The sequence below is a fragment of the Podarcis vaucheri genome, assembly GCF_965113315.1.
Source record: "Podarcis vaucheri genome assembly, chromosome: 6".
Lineage (NCBI taxonomy): Eukaryota > Metazoa > Chordata > Lepidosauria > Squamata > Lacertidae > Podarcis > Podarcis vaucheri.
The window spans coordinates 53,797,954-53,820,049 of NC_138764.1; the positions used below are offsets into that span (position 1 = coordinate 53,797,954).

Here is a 22,096-nt window from a genome sequence, read left to right on the forward strand (position 1 = left end):
GAGGGATGGATGGATACATACATACATACATACTAATAATAATAATAAACAAAAACAATAACCCCCACACACAGTTTAAGAGGCCATAGATTGTTTAATTAGCCAGTGCTTGGGAGAAGAGGACTGTTTTTGCCTGGCACCTAAAAATATGCAACAAAGGCACCAGGTAAGCCTCCCGGAGAGAGCATTCCACAAGCAGGGAGCCACCACAGAAAAGGCCCACACTCGTGTTGCCACTGTCCAGACATCCTGCGAAGAGAAACACGAAAAAGGGCCTCAGATTATGATCACAGGGTGGCTTTAAAACAACTACAGTGGTACCTCAGGTTACATACGCTTCAGGTTACAGACACCGCTAACCCCAAAATAGTACCTCAGGTTAAGAACTTTGCCTCAGGATGAGAACAGAAATCGTGCTCCAGCGGCGCAGCAGGAGGCCCCATTAGCTCAAGTGGTGCTTCAGGTTAAGAACAGTTTTGGGTTAAGAACGGACCTCCAGAATGAATTAAGTTCTTAATCCGAGGTACCACTTCACTTTGAATTGAGCCTCGAAACTAATTGGCGTCCAATGCAGTTGGGCTAGGATTGGTGCAATATGTTCAAACCATCTTATCCCAATGAGCAACTTGGCCACTGAATTCTGTACCAGCTGAAGTTTCTGAACTGCCTTCAGAGGCAGCCCCATATAACACTGCATTAATCTAATCTAGATTTACTGAACCAGAGCTACAATTCTCAGAGAGGTTTAAATAATCCTGAAATCCGGAGAAATGTAGTTTGGTGTGGGGAATGGGGTCTCTCAGCACCCTTCACAAGTTACAGTTCCCAGAGATCCCTGGGGGAAGGGGTTGTTCATGCTGCTTTAAATGTAGGGTGCAGGTGGGGCCTAAATTGAGGTATGGCAAACTGTTACCAGAATCTCCATATTGGGGTGGGGGGATATGAAACCCTGTGACCCATATGTGTGGGGTAAATAACAAAATGATCCCCTGGCTGCCTGGATTCAAAATGCAGGGCTAAACTCACTCACTCCAGCAGGAGAGAGCCCCCAATCGCAGAGTTCAAACTCACAAAACTCAAGCAGTCATATAATTTGGGAATATAGGCTTTTCAGATATCATTTAGTCTGTAGCAACTCTCCCCTCTTTCTGTACCTCTTGCAATGAACAGAGCAAGTTTAAAATGTTTTACTTACAACATAGGCTTGCTGTGTCTTTGTGGGGCCACCATTTGCTTCATGGAGCAACATGCAGTGGCCCAGGAGTCAGGGGGATGAGGGATCACATAGCACAACTGTTTGTGTGTGTGCAAGACCTCCCAATCTGGCTGTGCATTTCCCGCTGCAAAAACCAGATTCCCAGACAGCCAATCAGGTGAGCGGGGGGAGGGGGGCTGGGCAAGGACCAGGACCACCTCTCCCTTTTAAAGGGGAACAGTGCCCAGTGCCCAGCCTCTTGCCCACATGGAGCCTCTTGCCGTTCAATCCCCCACCCTCCCGCCCTGTTCTTGGTATGCATGGGCCAGCCTGGTGATGAAATCAGAGATTGAGAAAACCCTGCATCATAGCGACATGTGGAATGTGAGCCAGTGGTGAGAAGGGATGTGGAAAGATTAGTAAAGCTGAATTTCACATATTTATTCAAAATAGGCCGTCTAATCTTTCTGAGAGACTTCCAGAAGAGGAATTTCACTGTGCTTGGGAACAACATTTTATTTTTATTTTTTTTAAATCACATATCCAATTTAGTGGAATAAGTTGGTCAGGCATTGTACCTACTACCTAGTGAGATAAGAGACTTCTTTGTACTTCCCTCCTGCCTTGGCAAGTCTCTCCCCCACCACATATTTTGCTCTTTGGTATATAACTTTTAAATGCAGGAAAGGAAAACATTTTGCTGATCCAGAGATAAGATTTAATGGATTCCTAAAGTGTTTCTTTTAACAAGCCTATTTAAACATAATTGAAATAGTTTAGTCATCTTACTGCAGACAGGTGAAGGAGGACAGTTTGGCATCTTGGGCTGAAAGTCCTGAATACAAGAAATATTTTGCTGGTGCTCATGATGGATTTTTATTTTATAGTATTTTGCACATAACTAAGAAAAAACAATTTTCCATAGCCATGAAATACAAAAGTTAATGCCTTTTTCCCCAAACATTAACTGGTGTAAAGATATGTTAAGAGCTCCTTTGACTGTGGTCATCCAGCAAAATTACATGATTAAGCACAGTGTTGACAAAAATTGCCAACATCCACATTGGCTTTATATTCTTTTCACTTCCAGTATTCTGCATCAAAGATTTTTGTGCCACCTTAAAGGCTTAAAGTCCTTGTCGTTTTTGCTTCTATAGTTATCACAGCTTCTGTAGTTTCTCCTCTAAGAACTGTTACACTATAGCACAGTTAAACAGTATATTTTGAGAGTTGAAACTAAACAACATCAGAAGGACACCATACTGACTGCTCCTACTGTAAGAGAAGGCAACGGAAGACTTTGACCTATGTACATCCATACTTTGCTCTAAAAATTGCATCTTCTTTTTCCCCAGATAGAAATGCATCCAAGAATAAAGATTTGACCAGCCATAGACAGCAGGAATGGTTGACCTTTGGCCCTCCAAATGCTACTGTACCACAACACCCATCATCCTTGTGTGGGATGTAATCCATTGGTACAGTTAAATGCAACTTTCCTTATTTCCCTAGAGTGGACACAGGGACATCCAGTCAGTGTAACTTCCTGTTCCACTGGTCTGGAGCTTCCTCCGCCTGTGTGTGATCTGGGAGATGAGTGTGGCTCTGGCTGACTCCATAAAAAGAGCCAAGTCTTGCAGCCATTTTCTCAGTCCTGAAGTTGCCTTGCTCCAGTGTTTTCTTGTTCTATCTTTTGCAGCCATGCTGCTCTCCTGCAGCCATTTTGTTGTCTTCGTGTAATTTTGCGGTCTGCTGGCTCTCAGCCAGCAGCATGTGAGTTCAGTCTCCCTATGACATGAACCCACACAGTTTCTTTGTGTAACTACCAAGTAAAGTCTGCCTTTCAGGGATCAAATAGTGAACTGAAATGTGAGTAAACGTTTTGTTACTTTACTCAGAAAGACTCTTGAGTCTTTATTCTTTTAGGAAGGATAAAAGGGGACACCAGAAAATAATCTTAACTAAGAGATTCAAACAAATCTGCAAACTAGCTTCCAGCTATATTGAGGGGAATCTGCTCTGCTACATCACTTAGTAGCATGAGTGAAGGAAGGATAATACTTATTAAATATATCCTTTCCTACAGTCCTTAACATCCCCACACCTTGATCACTGGCCAAGCTGGCCTGGGCCGGTGGGAGTCCAGCATCATCTGGCAGTCGTATGTTTACAGTTTAGGGTGTTTCCGGCAGCTCCCCAATCTTTGGCCCATTCGGCGAGGGGGCTTAAATTAAATTACCTCCTTGTTTCACTAACTGATGCCACCTGCAATAGAAACAATGGAGAAAGAAAGAAGCAAACTAGTAGCAACTACGTTTTTAAAAATGTAAATAGCGCCCAACTGCCCACAGGTCCCTATGTGAACTGCTCAACTTCACAATACACCTCCAGTTAATTCTCTTATACTTGATGCATTTATCAATTTTCTTCATTGTACTCCCACATCTGTCCACTTCTGCACCTTGGTGATCTCAAACTAAGCCCATAGCTTTGAATGTGGAAAGTTATGAAGTGGCATGGGAGACAGAGAGGAATGCCGGCCACTGCTATGGAATGGTTAGGAAGCCATACATCCCACACAGTGGGCATCACACAGATAAACAATTTCCCAGGATAGCCTTCTTTAAAAGATGGGTCCAAAGCAGGGCAGAGGATGACACCCAGTTTCAGTTTCCTCCTTCGGCAAAGAATTCTGCACAGTAAGTCTGTGAAGAAATTTTTGGTGAAGCTGCAAGTAAGAAAGAGATTCTAGACACCCATAAACTTTGTGGGTTTTTTAGGATGGTTACATTGCCACCTTGTGGCTGATTCTGAAGAGTGAACAGTCTCAAAGCAATATCCCAGTAGAAAAGTAAGAGTCCCTTAGTGCATTTTAGAAGCAGAATGGAAAATAGACCATGCGCAGTGGCGTGTGAAGAAATATTTCGGAGGGGAACCATTAGGTACAGAGGCACCAGCTTGCGAGGGCCTTTGGTGGGGGGCAACGCTGCTCACGTGAGCGGCATTCCCTCCCTTATGGAACGTTACCCTGGGGAAAACGCAAATAGAAATTGGATAGGAGTTATGCTACTTAAGCTGACTAACCCAAATCCACACACATACCAAGGATGGGCTGATCACTGTGTCAAGCAAAAATAGGAAGAAGGTGAGGTGTGGGAGATGGAGGTGCCTGCGGGCAGGTGTTGGGTCTTTGGTACTTCACTGTGTAGCCTTCTCCAAATTGGAACAAAGAGAGAAGTGCTGATTGTATGGATTAGGATACAGCACTATCCATTTCCAGAATCCACTGCTAAAATCCAGGTTTACCTCAATGTTTTCCTCTTCACATCAATGGAAGAAGCCAGTAGGCCCAGAGTAAGTAGCGAAGTCCAGATTGCTTGCACCATAATTCCAGGTTGATCTTCACACCTCACACCTTCAAGCCCCACCCTGAATCTTTGTTCTTGGCTTCCAAAAGCAAACACCATCCACACAAATGTGTCTATTCTGATATGTGGTCACTAAGCAGTTGCTAAGGATATTTGGCCTTGATATCAAGGGAGCTACTAATTTTCAGTCTATCTGAGTTACATACACTTAACTTTAAGATGAAAATATAGGGTAGAATTAAGAGGTTTATATCATTGTAATAAAGAATGGCTATATCACAAGCACAGATGCCTCTAACAAGCATTGCCTTACTAGGCAGCCCAATACACAAGTTGTCCCTGGTGCTGCTGCTTTATTAGGATGGCCGTCTTACTAGAACCATGTTTAAAGAATACAAAATGCATTTTAATCACAACACGAGGTCCGAACAAGATGTAACTCTAGCTTTTTTCCTTAATTGAAAGTAGACACAGTGGGAAGCCACTTACTATTGGGCATCAAGTGAAGGAGAAGAACCTTTTCTTTCCCTGCACATTCCTAAAAAATAATCTTTCTTGCTGCCATTAATCTCAGGAACAAAAGTTCTCATTTGCTCTGTGGGAGTCTAGCCTAGCTTTCCCCTTGATATGCTAGTCTGTAACTTGAGAAGTTGTTTGTTCACTAGGCATTTGGACAACACTTAAGATATATCATAACCAAATTGTGCATAATCGTTCCTGAAATCAGTAACTGATTTTTGCTTATGCGTCATTTCAATTATATGCCATTTTGAATCAAGATGGTGGACTCAACCTATGAAAGCTTAACTGATTTTTGGGTTGCTTACAATTCCTGAATAATGCAGAGTATGAGGTCGCTGTATTCTATACATGAGAGTATATTCTGAATATAGAAACATTTGATCATGTACAATTTGAAGTAGTACAGTGCAAGCACGACTTCTGCTGTTTGTGAGAACTAGGTCTTAGTCATAAATAGCCTCCCGCTGAGTAGGATGTTGGATTTCACAAATAACCACGCCTTAACCTGCATTTTAAAATATTTCAGAAGTGAACTTGGAGATGTTCTAACCCTCACTGTGGTAGGTTGCATTGTTCCATTAGTATTGGTGCTATAATCATTTGGGAGTTCTCCTCTCACGAACAAGAGTCTCCACCTCCTTCATGAAGCGAAGACACAGTTCCTCTTGCCAACACACAGCCACACACTGGACAGCCACAGGGAGCCCAACAGCATCGCTGACAGCCTGAAAATGGAGGGGCAAAAAGACAGGACAACACAACAGCATTAGAAAGCTTCAAGGTATAGTTAGGTAGCATGAGGACTGGGAAAAGGCAGGTGGATTTTTTCTGGTAAATGTGTGCCGACCTCTTTCATGCACTTGTCCCAAGGGTCACCATAATGCCCTGTGTAGTGTTTGAGCTCTTCTTCATCAGCTTGGGAAACAGTGGTGACTGGCACAACTCCAGCAGGAAAGTTCAGGAGGTTGTATAAATTGGTGTAGGATGTAGCAGCTGAAAGTACAGAAAAGCTATAAATAACGTGACCTGGGTTTTTGCTTTTGTTTTTAATTTCAGCAAGATGTTTGCTGTTGTTTAGAACTGCTCTGGAGGGAAACCATAGCTAACTGGGATTTTCCCCCATTTAAGTTAAGCCGAAACCAGAGGCAAAACAAGGCAGCATGGTGCCTCCTGATGTTGTTGGACTACAACTCCCATCAGCCCCAATCAGCCTGAGCCAAACTGCTCACAGGTCCATGAGTGAACTGCTCAACTTCACGATATGCTTCCAGTTAATTCTCTTATTTGACATGTGTATCTATATATTATTTACACTTGTAGCCTTCACCAAACGGCCCGACATTCATACATTTCGACCCCTTGGTCATCTTGAGCTAAGTATGTTTTTGGCATGTAGGAAGATACAAAGGGAGTTGAGAAACAGACAAGAATTTATGTTACTGCTATGGAAAGGTGGGGAGGCCACATGTCACACACAGTAGACATTACTGGGACACAGATAATACCAAATAGTTTCCCAGGATAGCCGTGATTAAATGCTGGACCCAAAGCAGGGCAGAGGATGACATCCAGTTTCAGTTTCCTCCATTCGGCAAGGAATTCTTCACGATACATCTGTAAAGAGAATGTTGTTAAAGTTGGAAGCAAGAGAAATTGTGAGCACACAGAAACTTTTTTATTGCAATGACTAGATTGCCACCTTTGTTCTATTTATTATTTATAAAAAATATTAATACCCACAAAAAAATACTAAAGTGGTTTACAGCAATTAAAATACCACAAGAACAATCCAAAAAGAGATGCCTTTAACAGAATTATCTTATTATCTGTAAGCTTCTGCTTAAGTCTGGCAGCAAAGAAACAACTTTAGCAAACCCTTGAAAGTCAATACAGAAGCCACCTCTCTACAGGAGGAGCATGCCACAAGAGTAGGCAAACAACTCTGAAGGCTCAGTTTCTTGTCAAATAAGTCTCACCAATTTGGGGGGCAAGAGATGATGCTTCTACAGATTACCTCAGTGATCCAGCTGGGATATAAGCATTGTAGCTGATAATGGAACAAGGTCTCTTCTAAAAAGGCAGAGTCTGCCACAGCCCACAAACAATACCCCAGTAGAAAATACACACACTACCCATCAAGTATGAAGGGTCTCTTAATGCATTTTAGAAGTGAAATAGAAAACAGACCCCCTGCCCTTCATATCTGAGTTTAAAATGTGGTGTTTCTGTTAACAGCCAAATACAAAAGATCTCAGGTGAAGCAACTCATAGAGCTGTTTTGTATAGTATCAATCTTACATGGAAATCCATTCTGTGTCAAAAAAAATAGCATCTGTTGAACATCCATGTATGCATAGCTCACTGGACAAGATTAGATGGCAAACTAGTTATTGTATGAAGCCTTAATCGTAAACATAAACTCACTGCTGCTGCCACATGGTGGTTCCATAGGTTTTTTGCTGACCTGCAACATTGGAAATAATGAAGAGATAACTGCCTAGCAGAAAGAGAAGTACTCAAGAGTGCTGCTTAAAGTATGTCGGCATGAGTGGGGGGGAAATGGGATGGTTCCACTGTGGCTCTGCAACAGGGTACAAAAATGGGATGCCGCCCACCCTGTGCTGGTTAATGTTTGTTGGCTATGTGGTAATTCACAATCAAGCTCTTCATAAGAGATTAAAAGAGGACTCAGTCAATCACTCTGTGGAACTGGAAGGGATGAGGAACCAGACTCTCCTGCTTTGTGCCTCATGGCCTCTGCAACACTTTGCAGCCTCCCAAAGATGCCTGCTGTCATATGAAAGGCATAGCCGAATAGCACCGAAGCTATATGCATATTGCATTAACCTTAAAGTTGCCTGCCAAACTATAGAGATAAATGGGACCTGAAAGCATCCAGATTTCCTTACAGACAGCATTCCTATGTGACTAGAGCAAAGTTGCCAACATACAGTCCTTTTGCTGGGTACTACACTCTCCCTTCCATCTGTGCTTCCTGAAAGGCAGCGATAGGGAACCTGCAGCCCACCAGATGTCATTAGATCCCAACTCCCATCAGACCCAACCAGCATGTCCAATGGTCAGGAATAACAAGAGTTGCAGTCCAGCTACATCTGGAGGGGCCAAGCATCCCCATTGCTGCTGGAAGGTGATGAAGGTTTTACAGGAGAAGTGGACAACCTGTGGCCCAAGGGCTGCACATGATCCTTGGAATAACTTTATTTGAACCTCAGCCTAATTACAAATACTGTCTGCAAGTGATCAGTTCCGTCCTCTGAGAAGAGCAAATCTGTCTCTTCCCTGGCAGTCTGCTGGGCAAAGAGGAAGCAGGATAGAAGGGGGTGTTGGAAGAGGAAGAGGAAGGAAATGGCAAGAAGAATACCCGCAGTTGCATGTGCCCCCCAACAGACTACCCCCAAGGCTAATGTCACCAATGATAATCTTTAAACCAGATGTTTCTTACCCAACTCCACATAGTGCATTGAGATCTCTGGCAATCCGAGGGTACTGGAGAGAAACACAAGCTTAGTTTCATTGTGAATCCCCAACAATCACATCATTGGTGTTGAATGCAGTGGTACCTCAAGTTACAAACGCTTCAGGTTACAAACTCCGCTAACCTGGAAGAGTTACCTCGAGTTGAGAACTTTGCCCCAGGATGAGAACGGAAATCTTGTGCCAGCAGCACAGCGGCAGCAAGAGGCCCCATTAGCGAAAGCACGCCTCTAGTTAAGAACAGTTTCAGGTTAAGAACAGACCTCCAGAACAAATTAAGTTTGTATCTAGAGGTATCACTGTACAGAGCAGTCACTTCACCATCTCTTTGACGTGTATTCACCTTACTCTATCCAGCCATCCTACCCTATGCTTGTCAGCATCTTAAAGCACGTGCAGCTGCAGTGAAGCAAAGGAGCCAAATACTTACTATAGGTTTCAAGAGGAATGCAAAAATTCTCTTCACTAGAATGGGAAGACGGTAACAATTAATCTGGGATTTCAAATTTGGGTCCACAATATCTCCTTTGCTGGAAGATGAAAGAAAAAGAAAAACAAGTTTTTCAGTTTTTATATCTGAAGTTACATTAACCTGGGAAAGAATTTAAGTTCCTGAGAATTCCAGGTGAGAATAAACTTGGAATGATGCCTTTCTGATTTCCTAGCTTACAGATAGTTTCATAGCTCACCTGCTTTGCACACAACAAAACCAAAGTTCAGCCCTGATATCTACGTTGAAAAAGTGCTCAGGTAGCAAGCCTGTGAAAAGACCTTACCTTGGGTAGTCTTTGCCAGTAGCAGTGACTTAGAGGAACCAATAGCCTCATTCGGTGTTATAACTCACGGCTGCCTAACTTCTTATATTGCAAAGTTTGTGAAGGCAAAGTTAGTTTATCCTCTTGGCTCCATTTGGCTATGTGTTTTGCATGGTACTCCTCATTATCTAAGACTTTAACAAAATGAACTTTTCCTATCCCTGAGTTTTCCCTAGCATTAAACATACTCTGATGAAAATCTGTTATTTATTAATGTGTCAGTTATCATCACAAAAGCTATCCTGGGCATCACGCTTTTCCAATGCATGGCCATAATAGCAATGTTATCAAGCAACAGCCATGTTCACATACCAGAACGTCTACTTACAACTTGTCCAGCAAATTTGCACATCCATCGGAAAATAGGCCTTTGGTGTAGAGCTCATCAACCACATAATTAAGCCGAGGAGGAACAAAGGGGATGAGCTGCGAGGAAAAGATAACAGCTTTTATTTGACAGCAGGCAAAATTATATGAGCTGCACATAAGGATTATGTAATCCACCCCACTCTTTAATAGATTCAGAGAGCTCTCTGAAAGTGTTGAGGAAAATGAAGCAAAGCTCTAGTAAAGGGTTGGGTGGTAGAAGTGCAACAGGAATGGAAATTTTCTATGCTCTCTCCTCATTTTGCAGCTAATTTGCCCCAGAAATGATAAGCCCTGGGCCTATTATGTTCTTCATGTATACCTCAGATAAATTTTGACCACCACAAACAAGTGTTTAAACAAAATGTCACGCAGATACATTCTGAAGACCAGGATTAGCAGCCGTTTCTTATGGAATGTACTCTCTAGCACTTGCATAGGTTTGTTGAGTTGTGTGGATTAGTTTCCAAAACTACAGGTATGTTGATATTAAGGCCACTGTATGTGCAATAAATTTCCCACATAGGAGGTTTCCATACTCTCTGTGTATAAAACTGTGCATCCATGTGAGCAACTAAATATGTGTTAGAACCAAGTGTGCACATGTGGTGAAAGATATTCATGTTCATCGAGCATGACAGTATACAAGCATTTTTCCTGCACAGAATTCCTAACTGTAGAGAAATGGCATACAGTGGTACCTTGGGTTACATACACTTCAGGTTACATACGCTTCAGGTTACAGACTCCGCTAACCCAGAAATAGTACCTCAGGTTAAGAACGTTGCTTCAGGATGAGAATAGAAATTGTGCTCCAGCAGCGCGGTGGCAGCAGGAGGCCCCATTAGCTAAAGTGGTGCTTCAGGTTAAGAACAGTTTCAGGTTAAGAATGGGCCTCCGGAATGAATTAAGTACTTAACTCAAGGGACCACTGTATTTTAATGGCATATTTTTACAGCTCTTCTGTTATACAAATGCATACATAAGAATTCTAATATATTTACAGTTGCCCAGTTCACATACTGTGCTTGTTTTCATGAATATATAGCAGGGAAAGGCAAGGAGAATGTCTGGATGGACAAGGCATGGTGTGAACTGGGCCTCATTCCCCCACCCAATAACAAAAACTGAAAGCAATGTAGATCTGACAGTGTTCATCACATGACCATAGAAGCTGGGGCAAAGTGTCAGAGATACAAACAAAATCCTAGAATGGAATTTGGGTGAAGAAATTAAGAAACAGACATACTGTATGCCCTCTGAGTTGAAGAAGATTTTTGGTTTCCCGAACAGCCCTCCTCATGCTGGGAGATGGCTGGAAATAGCCATCATCTTCATAGTATCCAATCCGTAGGGGCTTTGAACTGCTGTATATCTGGAAGAAGATGAAGAAAATAGGAACTTCTATTTACAGGTGGCCATTGAAGCATAGAAATAGCTTCCAACCACTTTTATAAACCACATCATGGATCCCTGCAGTGGGACTGTTTCTTCAACACTGATCAAAAGTTTTGGAAGGTGACAGAATATAGAATGCCTTGAAGGTTTTCTAGATTTCCAGGTGAAGATTGCTACAAGTAAGGCTGCTTGTGTCCTTGAGCTCCATGGCCTGTTTAAATTCATTTTGATTTTGAATAGTTTTAAAGCCAGTTGGCTCAGCTGTTGATGTTAATTGCCACATACAAGCAAATAGCATTTCTGTTTTATCTGTTTTACTCTTATGTGGACTTAAAAGCCATATATTTTAATTGGAGGACAAGCGCTGGGAGAACAGCTGTTTTGATTCAGCGTTTAGCATTCAGCTGATAAAGAATGTTCGGAAGCTAATCTCCACCAAAGGAGACCCTGCACTTTTAACAGTTTTAATATGGTTACCACACAAGCACAGACCAGCAGTGCTTCAGATAAATCATTTGGAACTCTATTGCCAAATTTAGCCCAGAAATCTATGCTGGAGTATTGTGAATCAGCAACTGGAGCAGCTGGAGGAAGGGAGGCAAAAGTAACTGCAAGGCTATTGTGGCAGGATGAAATTAATTTGTCTTATATGGATATCTCTGGTTCTTCACATGGCGAGAGTGCAATAAATGAGGCTGGAGATGACTTATCCCAAGTAAGAAGTTTTGCTACATATTCCTCTAATGAAAGCTTAGCTAACAAATCAATTGGTTCAGAAACTTTTCTTCCAAATCTTTCATGTGCCACAAGAATAATATTGCAAAGTATTTGAAGTTGATCAAAATAATAAGAAGCTATGGGACACTGGGTCTGTGGAGCAGTTAGCGGGCTGAGTTTGAACTGATATGATGAAATTGATGCACCAGGATTCAATTAAATGGCCAGAATATTGGCAGATGCAGAACTGCATCAGATCATGCATTCTCAGTGTTATGATCGTTGTATAAATTATTTGAAAGGGTCTCATTGTTGACCAATGGTCAACAATGTGCTGTCCATGGTGCTGAATATTTCAGCTTCTCTCTCCTCACTGACACCACTTGCCTCCTCTCTGAATGGCATAGGTGGTATTGAAGGATCAAGGTAGAATAACTCATCACACAGGAGCGCCTTCATGCACAGAACCAGGCTGTCCACATCCCTTGCCATTGGGCCAATTGTTGCTGTAACTGCAAAAAAAAAAAAATGGAGACATAGGAGGTGGAGGAGAGAAAGCATGTGGACTTTTATGCCCTAGTCTACATTCCAGTAGCCAAGAAAGGGGGAGGAACCACACAGGTCAGTGGTAGAACACATGCATTGCACACAGAAGGTCCCAGGTTCAAACACAGGCACCTCCAGTTAAAATAGTCACATAGTAGGGGATTTAGACAATACTGGGCTAAATGGACAAGTAGTGTAACCCAGAAAAACTGTTCTTAAAATTCCCAAGTTCACTTTCACTAAGTCAAGTACACAACTCCACTGACACACAATGGATTGCAGTCTGAATAGGATGCACTGTGATCCCTACTCTTATTACCAAAAGTTCAAACTTTATGCAATTATTTAAGTTCAGAGCTACTATACTAATGATTTGGTTGGTAGGGTTAATCAACATGGTGAGCAGATGATGCTGGATCCCAGCTCCCATCAGCCCATTCAACATCGTCAATGTGCAGATGGTCAGTGTGAGATAATGGAAGTTGAAGTTCAGAAATATCTAGAAGGACCACTGTGGCGTTTGCCTCCTAAGATGAGAAGCAGGGTGGTGGCAGCGAAGAAAGCAACTGTAGTGGTGGCACAGGGTCAATAGACCGTGAAACGTCTGGGGGCCCTGTGTGATCGCCACAACCACAATTGCTATCCCTGGTTTACAGCAAGGGGACTACATTATTTAAATACACTCTAATGTCACTGAAAGGATATGCAAGTTCCTAGCATAGTTGAAAGTTCTTTTACTAATCTGAATGGATAAAAATTACTTACCCGACTTCATGCCAGCAATAGGGCTAGCAAGACCAAGTGTGCTGGGAATGATGCAAATGAGAGAGAAAGAGTTGTAACTATCAACACAGTAGAAGATGATCCATGTTTCAGTTGCAAATCACATGCAGGCATTCAGAAATGATACTAGAGTTCAGCTACACTGGAGTTAACAATTCATTCAGTTACGATTTGCTGGCATGGTAAATATTATCATGAGAGAATCGAGTTTGACTTTAGATGTAGCATGATATTAACAACAGAACAATCACATGTTTCAAACAGCCAGGTGCAACTTCTATAACGTGAATGAATGTATAGCAAAGAAATTATGTAATAAACTAAAATTTAAAGTACTGACTTAAAAAGAATATATAATATTGTAGGGTATAATGTATCAATTATAATTAGAATAATAGAAACATATAAATTTATATCCCACTCTTCCTCCTAAAGTGGCCCAGGGCATTTAAATGTAGCAGTAACAGTTATGACAATAAACTTAGTTTTGCTCCAGATATCTCAGAATGCATAAAATTGGAATATTTATCACAGTCAAGGAAGGGTGTTAAATCCTTTCCAGCCCCAGGGACCACATTCCCTTGTGAGCAACATTCCTGGGGCCCATGGTTGGCAGGGTTATTAGAAGGAAAAAGTGGCTGGACTGATGGATGTGACTCTTCTTTTGGTATTATAGGCTACAGTCCAGCCACACAAAAGGCAGAAGTTTCTATAGCCCCACATGCATCTCTTCATCTCAACAAACACAAGGCATTATGCTGCATGTACCAGAAGTGGGAAGGAGACTTTGTTTCTGTAAAACAGCCAGTGCATTTTGTGGAATAAAAATGCATTTTTAAAAAAATGCATTCCAGCCAGCCAAAAGCAATTAAAGGGGACACAGTGCAGGGCTGGTAATGGGAGCAGGCCCACATTTCATCCGCAGGCTCAAAGTTCCCCACTCCTGAACTACAGGAATACCTACATTCAATATGCAAATTCAAAAAGCACTGGTTGTTTCTGCTCAAATGAAGCATCTCCCACTAATGCTCGGTAAACACATTCCATTAGCATTCACCTGATTGACTATCTGCCAGCCCAGGACCAGTTAATTGAGTGAACTTTCCAGGACCCACCTCAGTCGATTACCAGTTGGTTTGAGTCCACAAAGCCCACAGAAACTTGATGGGAGCCGAATGCTTCCAGCGACGTCTGTCCCAAAGCCCAAGAGGGACCCTCCTCCTGCAATAAGTGCCCCTTCCCCTCCAGAGGAACCACCAGGACTTTTCTTGTGGTTCAGGGGGTTGATTGTCTGACCAAAGATTAAGTTGCTGCAGTCATAGCTGAGTGAAGTAGAAAGCGGGTTGACCATTAATGATTTATAGGAGCTTTATGCCTTATACTCAAACAAAGCATGAGACAATGGGTTGCATCCAACATAGGGCTAAACAAAATGTTCCATCAGCACAAGGAGCTCTGCTTGTGCAATGAAATGTTCCCCCCTGAACCCCTCCCCTAAATCTGTTCTGGGTTCTGGAGCAGATTTGTGGACTGAGCAAAGCATGTGCCGGGTTGGGGGGGGATTCTATTATGCTAACACTATTCCTTCCAATAGCACAACTATTAAGTTGAATATTGCCCAGCAGGTAAATAATAGAATGGAAATAGCATCAGACAATTGAGAAATACAGGGAATGCGCTTGAATGACATCATGAAGACTAATGCAAGGTAATGAAATAAGAACCATCTTGCAGAATTACTCGTGGTTATTCAGATGCTGCAGAGAAATGCACAAGAAGAATGTAGTGGAAATAGCTTGTCCCCTATTCTGAGATATATATTCTCTGAATGTAGATGTTTCATTTAGCATCGTGTGTAATAATAACCAGTGCTAATGTACACATCCTGAAGAAAAAGTTAGTAGAATCCTAAGGTTGAAGAGTTGACTGTGGGTGGGGAATGCCACTATTAAGAACATAAGAATAGCTTGCTGGATCCGACTAATGACCCATCTACTCCAGCATCCTATTGTCACAGTGGCCAATCAGATGCCTGTGGGAAACCCGCACAACTGAAAAAAGGTTCATTAAAAAGTTACCTGAAAATAAATAACTATTCAACCAGGGGGAAAGTTCTAACTTGCATACTCCCTGCTATGCAACATTTGATGTGTGGGAAGCATTCAAAAATACCACCAACCACCTGCATTCTGGTAAAATCCAGTTAACAACCTCATTTGCATCCTTTTAGGGAAGGAGAACTTATGGCTCTTCCTATCATGTTGGAATCTATTTCCCAGCACCCAAGCTAGTATGGTCAATAGTCAGGGATGATGGGAGTTGTAGCCCAGCAAAACCCACAGGTTCTTCATCCCAGCTCTATGCCCACTGGAGATGCACATGTGAGTGCAATGAGGTACATAACAAAAGCCCTGCCCCCTTCACCAGGAAGAGAATGCTCTTTATGGGGTGAGTGAAAAATGCAAAATTTCATTCTGAATAAAGAATAGATTTCATTAATAATATAAAAGATCCTACTTTCTATCTCCGGCATCTTCAAGTAGGGATGTAAAACACTCCTGTCTGAATCCTTGAAGACCCACCACTTACAGTCTGAGTAGTCAAACTGAGCTAAATGGCTCAGTGATCTAACTTGGCAAAAGTTTATCTACTCGTTAAGCGAGTGGACGCTGTTGGGGCAGGGTTCGTCTGCCATGACATATTATAGAAGTAAATTCCCTATCTTAATTGTGAAGAGATGCTTCCTATTTATGACTCAGATCTCTTCAGAATAATTCCTCTCAAATCACTCTCCCCCACATTGATCATAATCTATCAAACTCTGCAGTGCTATTTTTCTAGAAAATGTGCCATAAACAGCTTCCTCATTCTCTTAGAATGGCAATGGCACCCACCTGAAAGGTGCCAGAACTGAGTTCTGGTGAGTGCCGTCTGAAAAAGCCCCAAATCTCTGTAATGTCCCCCATAGTGTTTTTTGCTACATTAGAAAGCCAAGCTGCTCACAATTTTTATTTTTTCTTTCTTAGTCCTATGGTATATTTGTAAAAAGAGAAAGCAACAGGGAATTACAAAAGAAGAGAGTGTGCTAAAGTATACTTAATCATGCTTTGGGGAGTGTTGGTCTTCACAAATGGTATTGCCCCCTGTTTCTTCAAAACTTTTACTATCACGCTGTCGTCCTTTTCCACTTTGCCGAGAAAGTGCACCAACCCACACGTGGAGATGTGGCCCTTTGGGAGAAAACCAAACACAGCTGATTTAACATGATGGGGCAAATAAGTCTAGAGCTATGTAGCTTGGCCTAAGAACGAAACTATTAAGCCTTGTTGGTAAAATAGACGCCATAAAACAAAGAAAGTTTTCCCAGATCCCATGGGGATTGGCCCTGATAGAAAACCTTGATTGGCTTATTGATGATAGATAGATAGATGATAGATAGATAGATGATAGATAGATGGATGGAATTTCTACACCATCCTTCATGTGAGGATCACATGACAACATAGTAACAAACATACACAACATAGTAACAAACAAACAAAATACTCTACCCACAGTTTAAAGGGCCATATAATATTTAATTAGCCAAGGCCCACCCTGACGGCCTGCCATGGACTAGGAGCAAGTTTTTAATAATAATCATAATCATAATAATATACAGAATTAGAATGGATTCTTGAATATATTATACCCTAGCACCCAATTACAATTCTCAAACATTCATTCATTCGATTTGTTATATATCCCACCTTTCCTCCAAAGGACTCACAATGGAACAAAATGGCTCTCCTCCCCATATTTATTTATCCATCCAACAATACCTGTGGGGTAGTTTAGGCTAGGAGACAGGGGCTGGCCCAAAGTGAGCCTCACAGGTGAGCAAGGATTTGAATTCGAGTTGCCTCAGCCATACTCTGACATGCTAATTACTACACCATACTGGAGTCATTTTAAAAAGACCTATTTCAACCTTAACATTTGTGCATTCATAGTGAGCGGAACCAGGCAATCCATGTAACATGCACTCATATCTGTAGATGTGCACATGCACACACAATTATGTATGCCAAATTTGGAAATGTATATATATATTTCATTGGAATGTGATCATGCTGTACCCCATTTCAGTTATCTCCCTTCTCTAGAGTTCCACAATGGCCAAAATTAAATGGGCCATGCCCTGTAGGTTAGCTGAAGCTGCTGTGAGAGGGGAGAAGTAATGATTACATTGAACCAATCAACATCACAACTGATGCACAGACAGATCATCATAAGGAAAGTGGTGACCACATTTAAGGGTAAAAGGGGGATTAACCTTGCATCCAATGTGGTCCTTAATGCTGACAGGAATCCCATACAGCAGGCCTTTCTCCTTTTGCTTCTTCACTTCCTGGAGCTGTTCCTCACAGCCGTGAATAAAATCAGTCACACAGTTCACCTCCTGGGTCACTTCAAGAGCCTTGCCAAGGAGGAGGAGGAGGAGGAGGAGGAGGAGGAGGAGGAGGAGGAGGAGGGAAAATAGGGAGAAAGAGAGCATTCACATTATAAAAAAGGTATTTCTGCAGCAAGTTCAAAATGTCATCATTGTCTAAAACTTTGGAAGGTAGAAGACTGTTAATATGCTACTTGCAACTCCTAAGTTTAACAAACTGAAAAGTCATGTCAGTCATTTTGGCCCAGTAAAAGCATAATTGAGATTTCGATGACCCAGAATTTGGTACAAATTCATTAAGAGTTGAGCCAGTGCAGCCTGGGGGACTTCTGTAGCTCGAGGGCCATATTCCCTCATGGGTAACCTTCCAGGAGCCACATAGGTTGGGTCAGAGTCAAAAATGGGTGGAGCAAAGTATGTGACCTTTGTCCACTGCATCACATTTTGGGTATACAAGAAGACACACATCTCTCTCCAGCCAGGCAAGAAAAAGGCATGATCACATTTCAATAACACATTCCAGCCAGATAAAATCATTTGAGCATGGAACAGGGCCATTGTGATGTGAATGGCCTGGGGAGAAGAAGAAGAGTTTGGATTCGATATCCCACTTTATCACTACCCAAAGGAGTCTCAAAGCGGCGAACATTCTCCTTTCCCTTCCTCCCCCACAAGAAACACTCTGTGAGGTGAGTGAGGCTGAGAGACTTCAAAGAAGTGTGACTAGCCCAAGGTCACCCAGCAGCTGCATGTGGAGGAGCGGAGACGCGAACCCGGTTCACCACATTATGAGTCTACCGCTCTTAACAACTACACTACACTGGCACTGGGAGAGTGCTAAGGGGCATGTCAGTGGTCTGGGATGGCAGCAATTGGTCCAGGAACCAGAGCTTACTCACTCCTGCCTAATGGCACAGTCATAGCCATGCTCTGCAGCATCAGGTGACAGGGATTGTTCTCCTATGAGCTCCAATACATTTCAAACTTTCAGCACTATCTGTTACTTGATTTTTCCCCCCTATGCCCTTTGTAAAATGAGGACATTGGGAAAGGTTTAAAGGGTGAGGGGGGAATAGATATCCCTATAACAGACACACTACATTGACAGAGCACCTGGGACTAAATGAGCAACAGCTACCAATTAGTACATAAAAATGGTGCATTATCTGGAAAGTCATGTGGTTGAACAGAAGTATGTCAGAAGGCTTCCTGCTGAAGCAGTTGCACTCACCTTCTTTGCATAGGTATACAGGACATTTTCTGGAGAAAGTGTCTCCTCTCTAAGTTTCTCTGCCAGTTCCACAAGCGACAGGGAGAGAATAAATTCTGACTGGATTCCTGGGTTCTGCAAGAGGAGGCAGCTGTGTCAGAAGGAAATGCTTATCCTCACACATTGGGAATAGCCCCAAGTTATAAAAGTCACTTTGGTCACAAGCTCAAAATTGTGAAACCAGAATGCAGTCCCATCAGTTGTTGTTGCTTTTAAATGGGTAATTTTTTCCCCATGATAGATCCAGGAAACAATAACCAAAACAAAATAGCAACAAAACTAAAGTAGAATTTACAGACATTGTACACGCATCAGTTCCTCAAACAGTAAACCAAGGCGGTTGAGCGCCTATCCATTTGGAAGCAATCCCTAAAATAAGGTAAAGATTTCTATTTCCCTGGGGAATTTCTTAGTCAAGCAGAGGTACATAGATATATTAAGGAACAGAGAAATACATTTCTAAAAAGGCACCCAAAACAGCTCAAGGTCTTCTGCCATTTCACACCTTTTTGTCTGTTGGGGTCTGTATTACCTTTGCCAGAACTTACTAAGGCTGTGGACATATTAGCTGTGGACATAGTCACAGCAAGAGAGGGTGGACCACTCTGTGTGTGTGTGCTTGTGTGTACACACACAGACAGACAGACACACACACACAACCATTCATATCTATTTATTCACATGGACAAACCTGTCTGTTTTCTCATTTGCAGCGTTCTGAATAAAAGGACTCCGAAGAACGCACTGCAACAGTTGGTAGCAAAGTCCCACTTTAACAGTACAGAATTTGCAAGGTCTTCATACAATCCTATTACAATGTTGATTTCCCAGTGAGTGCTATGATGAGGCAGGTGGTGATGCAATCAAAATGGGACCTGTGTTGCAGATAGGGACATTGATTCTGCCTGTAATGAGGCCCCAACTCCCCATTTCAATTGTTTCTCCTATCTTGATCTTGCTCAAATTAGTGTGTACACTTGAAGTCAGGAGCTTGAAGCAATGTTGGAATATTTGCCAAATCTGTTAAACACTAATCTACTGTCCTCTTGAGAGTCACAGTCAAACCCTGGATCACCAGTTTGTTATTCCTGTTTATTTATGGGATTATGAATTCTTGAGTAAGTGCAGCAGAACTATCACAATCGGCAGTGGCTGGGGAAGCAGCCTCCCAACTTTTAATGCATGTTCCTCCACCCACAAATGCAGGACTGAAGCCTGCCTGTGACCAGCAGTTTCAGAAGAGGAGATTTGCTGTTAAGAGACAGACTTTGGATACTGCTGCAAACATCATCATGCCCAGTCCATGCTAATCCTAACAATTTGGGCACCAAGATCCTGTGTTCAAAAGCCAAAACCAGCCTGCATGGCCTGACAGACCCACTCTCAAGCTAGTATTGGAAGAATGTGGGAGATACTCTGGTGACTTTTAAAAGTAGGGTTTCATTTTGAATGGTTACAGGACTGGATTATGCAGTAAAAATCCACTTATCCTAATACTCTTTAAAAAAACAACTATTGAACAGACCAGTAACTTGTAACTGCTGCCTCCTGCCTTGTTTTTGCTGAATTAGCAGCACCAAAGCGACCTATCTGGGCTCAAGCCTAGGCAGTGTCACGGAGGCCCTGGGCTGCCCAGAAGACAAGACCCCCCCTCTCAGCCTCACTGATGTGGTCCAAAGGAAAGGAAAGCAATACACTGGGCACCAGCTTAGCTGCAGGAATTGCCAGAATGAGGCGCACAAGATGCTGTCCATCTTAGGGACTCAGCATTAGCTCAGTGCAGCAGTACCTGCTTTGCACACAGAAGGTCCCAGGTTTTATTTGTACCCCACACAAAGTGGACACGATCACAAGCAAACCTGACTGGAGTGCTCTCAGGTAGACATGATCACAGCCATTAAAAGTGTTGTTTGAGAAAGATCTCATTTTCAGAAAGGCCTCCATCTCTTTCCCCTGCACCCCACCCCAATTAAAAGTTACCTTCTGTTTAAATTTCCAAATCATTTTTTCCATTTGTTCCAAGCTGTCGTCTCGCCATTGCCTGGCCTCTTCCATCTTCTGCAGAATCCTTTTGCGGGCCACCCATTTCCAAACCACAACCGCTGCTGCCGAGCCACAGGCAACAGCAAGAGCAGCCTGAGGATAAATTCCATCCCTGGGCAGGATCTCTATCAACTTCTCCTGGATCATGGCAAAGCCCTTCTCTCTGTCTTCCCAGTTTGCCCTTCTCTGATACTGGAGGAGGCTGGTGCTATTTAAGTATCAGTTCCCGAGCTATTTCACACTCCAAGAGACCATCAACATAGGGGCTCCCAAGATAAGACTCCGCCCAAGGCATCCCAGAAAATTGACCTTTGATCTGTTAAAACAGTAACTCAAGGTTGTTTTCCTGCTGGAGTCGACAAAAGAGTCCATACAATTCTGAGCAGTCTCTTTCACATCAGATGTAACAAGCAACGACACCATTGCTCACTTCTTTTTTTAGGAGTAAAATAGTCATTATGATGACAACTTATTCCTTGTAAATAGAGCCTGTACATTACAAGGATCAGGTACATAATTTTCCTCCTCTCAGTGGAAACCAAGCCATCTCGTATATGCATGAAAGCACACACAAATAATTGGCCTGACCTTTAGAAGCCTGAAGAAAATGGCTGGGAGATGGACAGACTTTGGTCTGTCTTAGCAAAGAGTAACAGTTACTCATTTCCAAACTTAAACTCATTTGCAGTTTATAAAATACTAACCTATGCTGCTGAGTAACTTACTATTGCATTTTCAACGAGCTCTTCTCCAATACCCACCACACAGCACAGAGGCTGAACCAAGTTCTCACACACTTTGCTCATAGTTAGCAAGCTATAAGCTCCCTGCCTCCCCACTGGGTTGTGTGTGGCTATCTCCACAGTATTGGCTAGTAGATTGCAAGAAACCTTCAAATGGAAGAATTCACAGAAACACAATGTAGTCTCTACCATGGTGCAACAATGGGGCCCTCCGAACTGTGCCACAGTTTACAGATGTTAGGTTGGCAGTGGCAGTCTAGAAGAGGGCATTTCCCATTGTGCCTCTCCCCACTTTTCTTGCTCTGCTTTTGTCAGCAGTTAACTCTGGCTTTCTGACTGCTCTGGTTTCACTGACAATTGTGGTTTTCTAGTTTGAACCATTTTGTTAATTTGTTAAAAACAA

General features: G+C 42.5%; 1 protein-coding gene across 1 annotated transcript; it reads right to left on the bottom strand.

The window, feature by feature from the left end:
- Positions 1 to 4,896: 4,896 nt before the first annotated feature.
- LOC309534527 (vitamin D3 hydroxylase-associated protein-like) lies at positions 4,897 to 22,054 on the bottom strand. Its single transcript, XM_082226746.1, has 15 exons — positions 20,888 to 22,054; positions 18,869 to 18,982; positions 17,521 to 17,664; positions 16,302 to 16,435; positions 14,321 to 14,527; positions 13,188 to 13,228; positions 12,264 to 12,388; positions 11,011 to 11,136; positions 9,724 to 9,821; positions 9,011 to 9,110; positions 8,549 to 8,592; positions 7,510 to 7,549; positions 6,591 to 6,699; positions 5,933 to 6,078; positions 4,897 to 5,810 (listed from the first exon to the last, which is right to left on the bottom strand). Exons 1-15 carry the CDS (start codon positions 21,095 to 21,097, stop codon positions 5,682 to 5,684), a joined length of 1,767 nt encoding a protein of 588 aa, XP_082082872.1. The 5' UTR covers positions 21,098 to 22,054; the 3' UTR covers positions 4,897 to 5,681.
- Between the last annotated feature and the right edge of the window lie 42 nt (positions 22,055 to 22,096).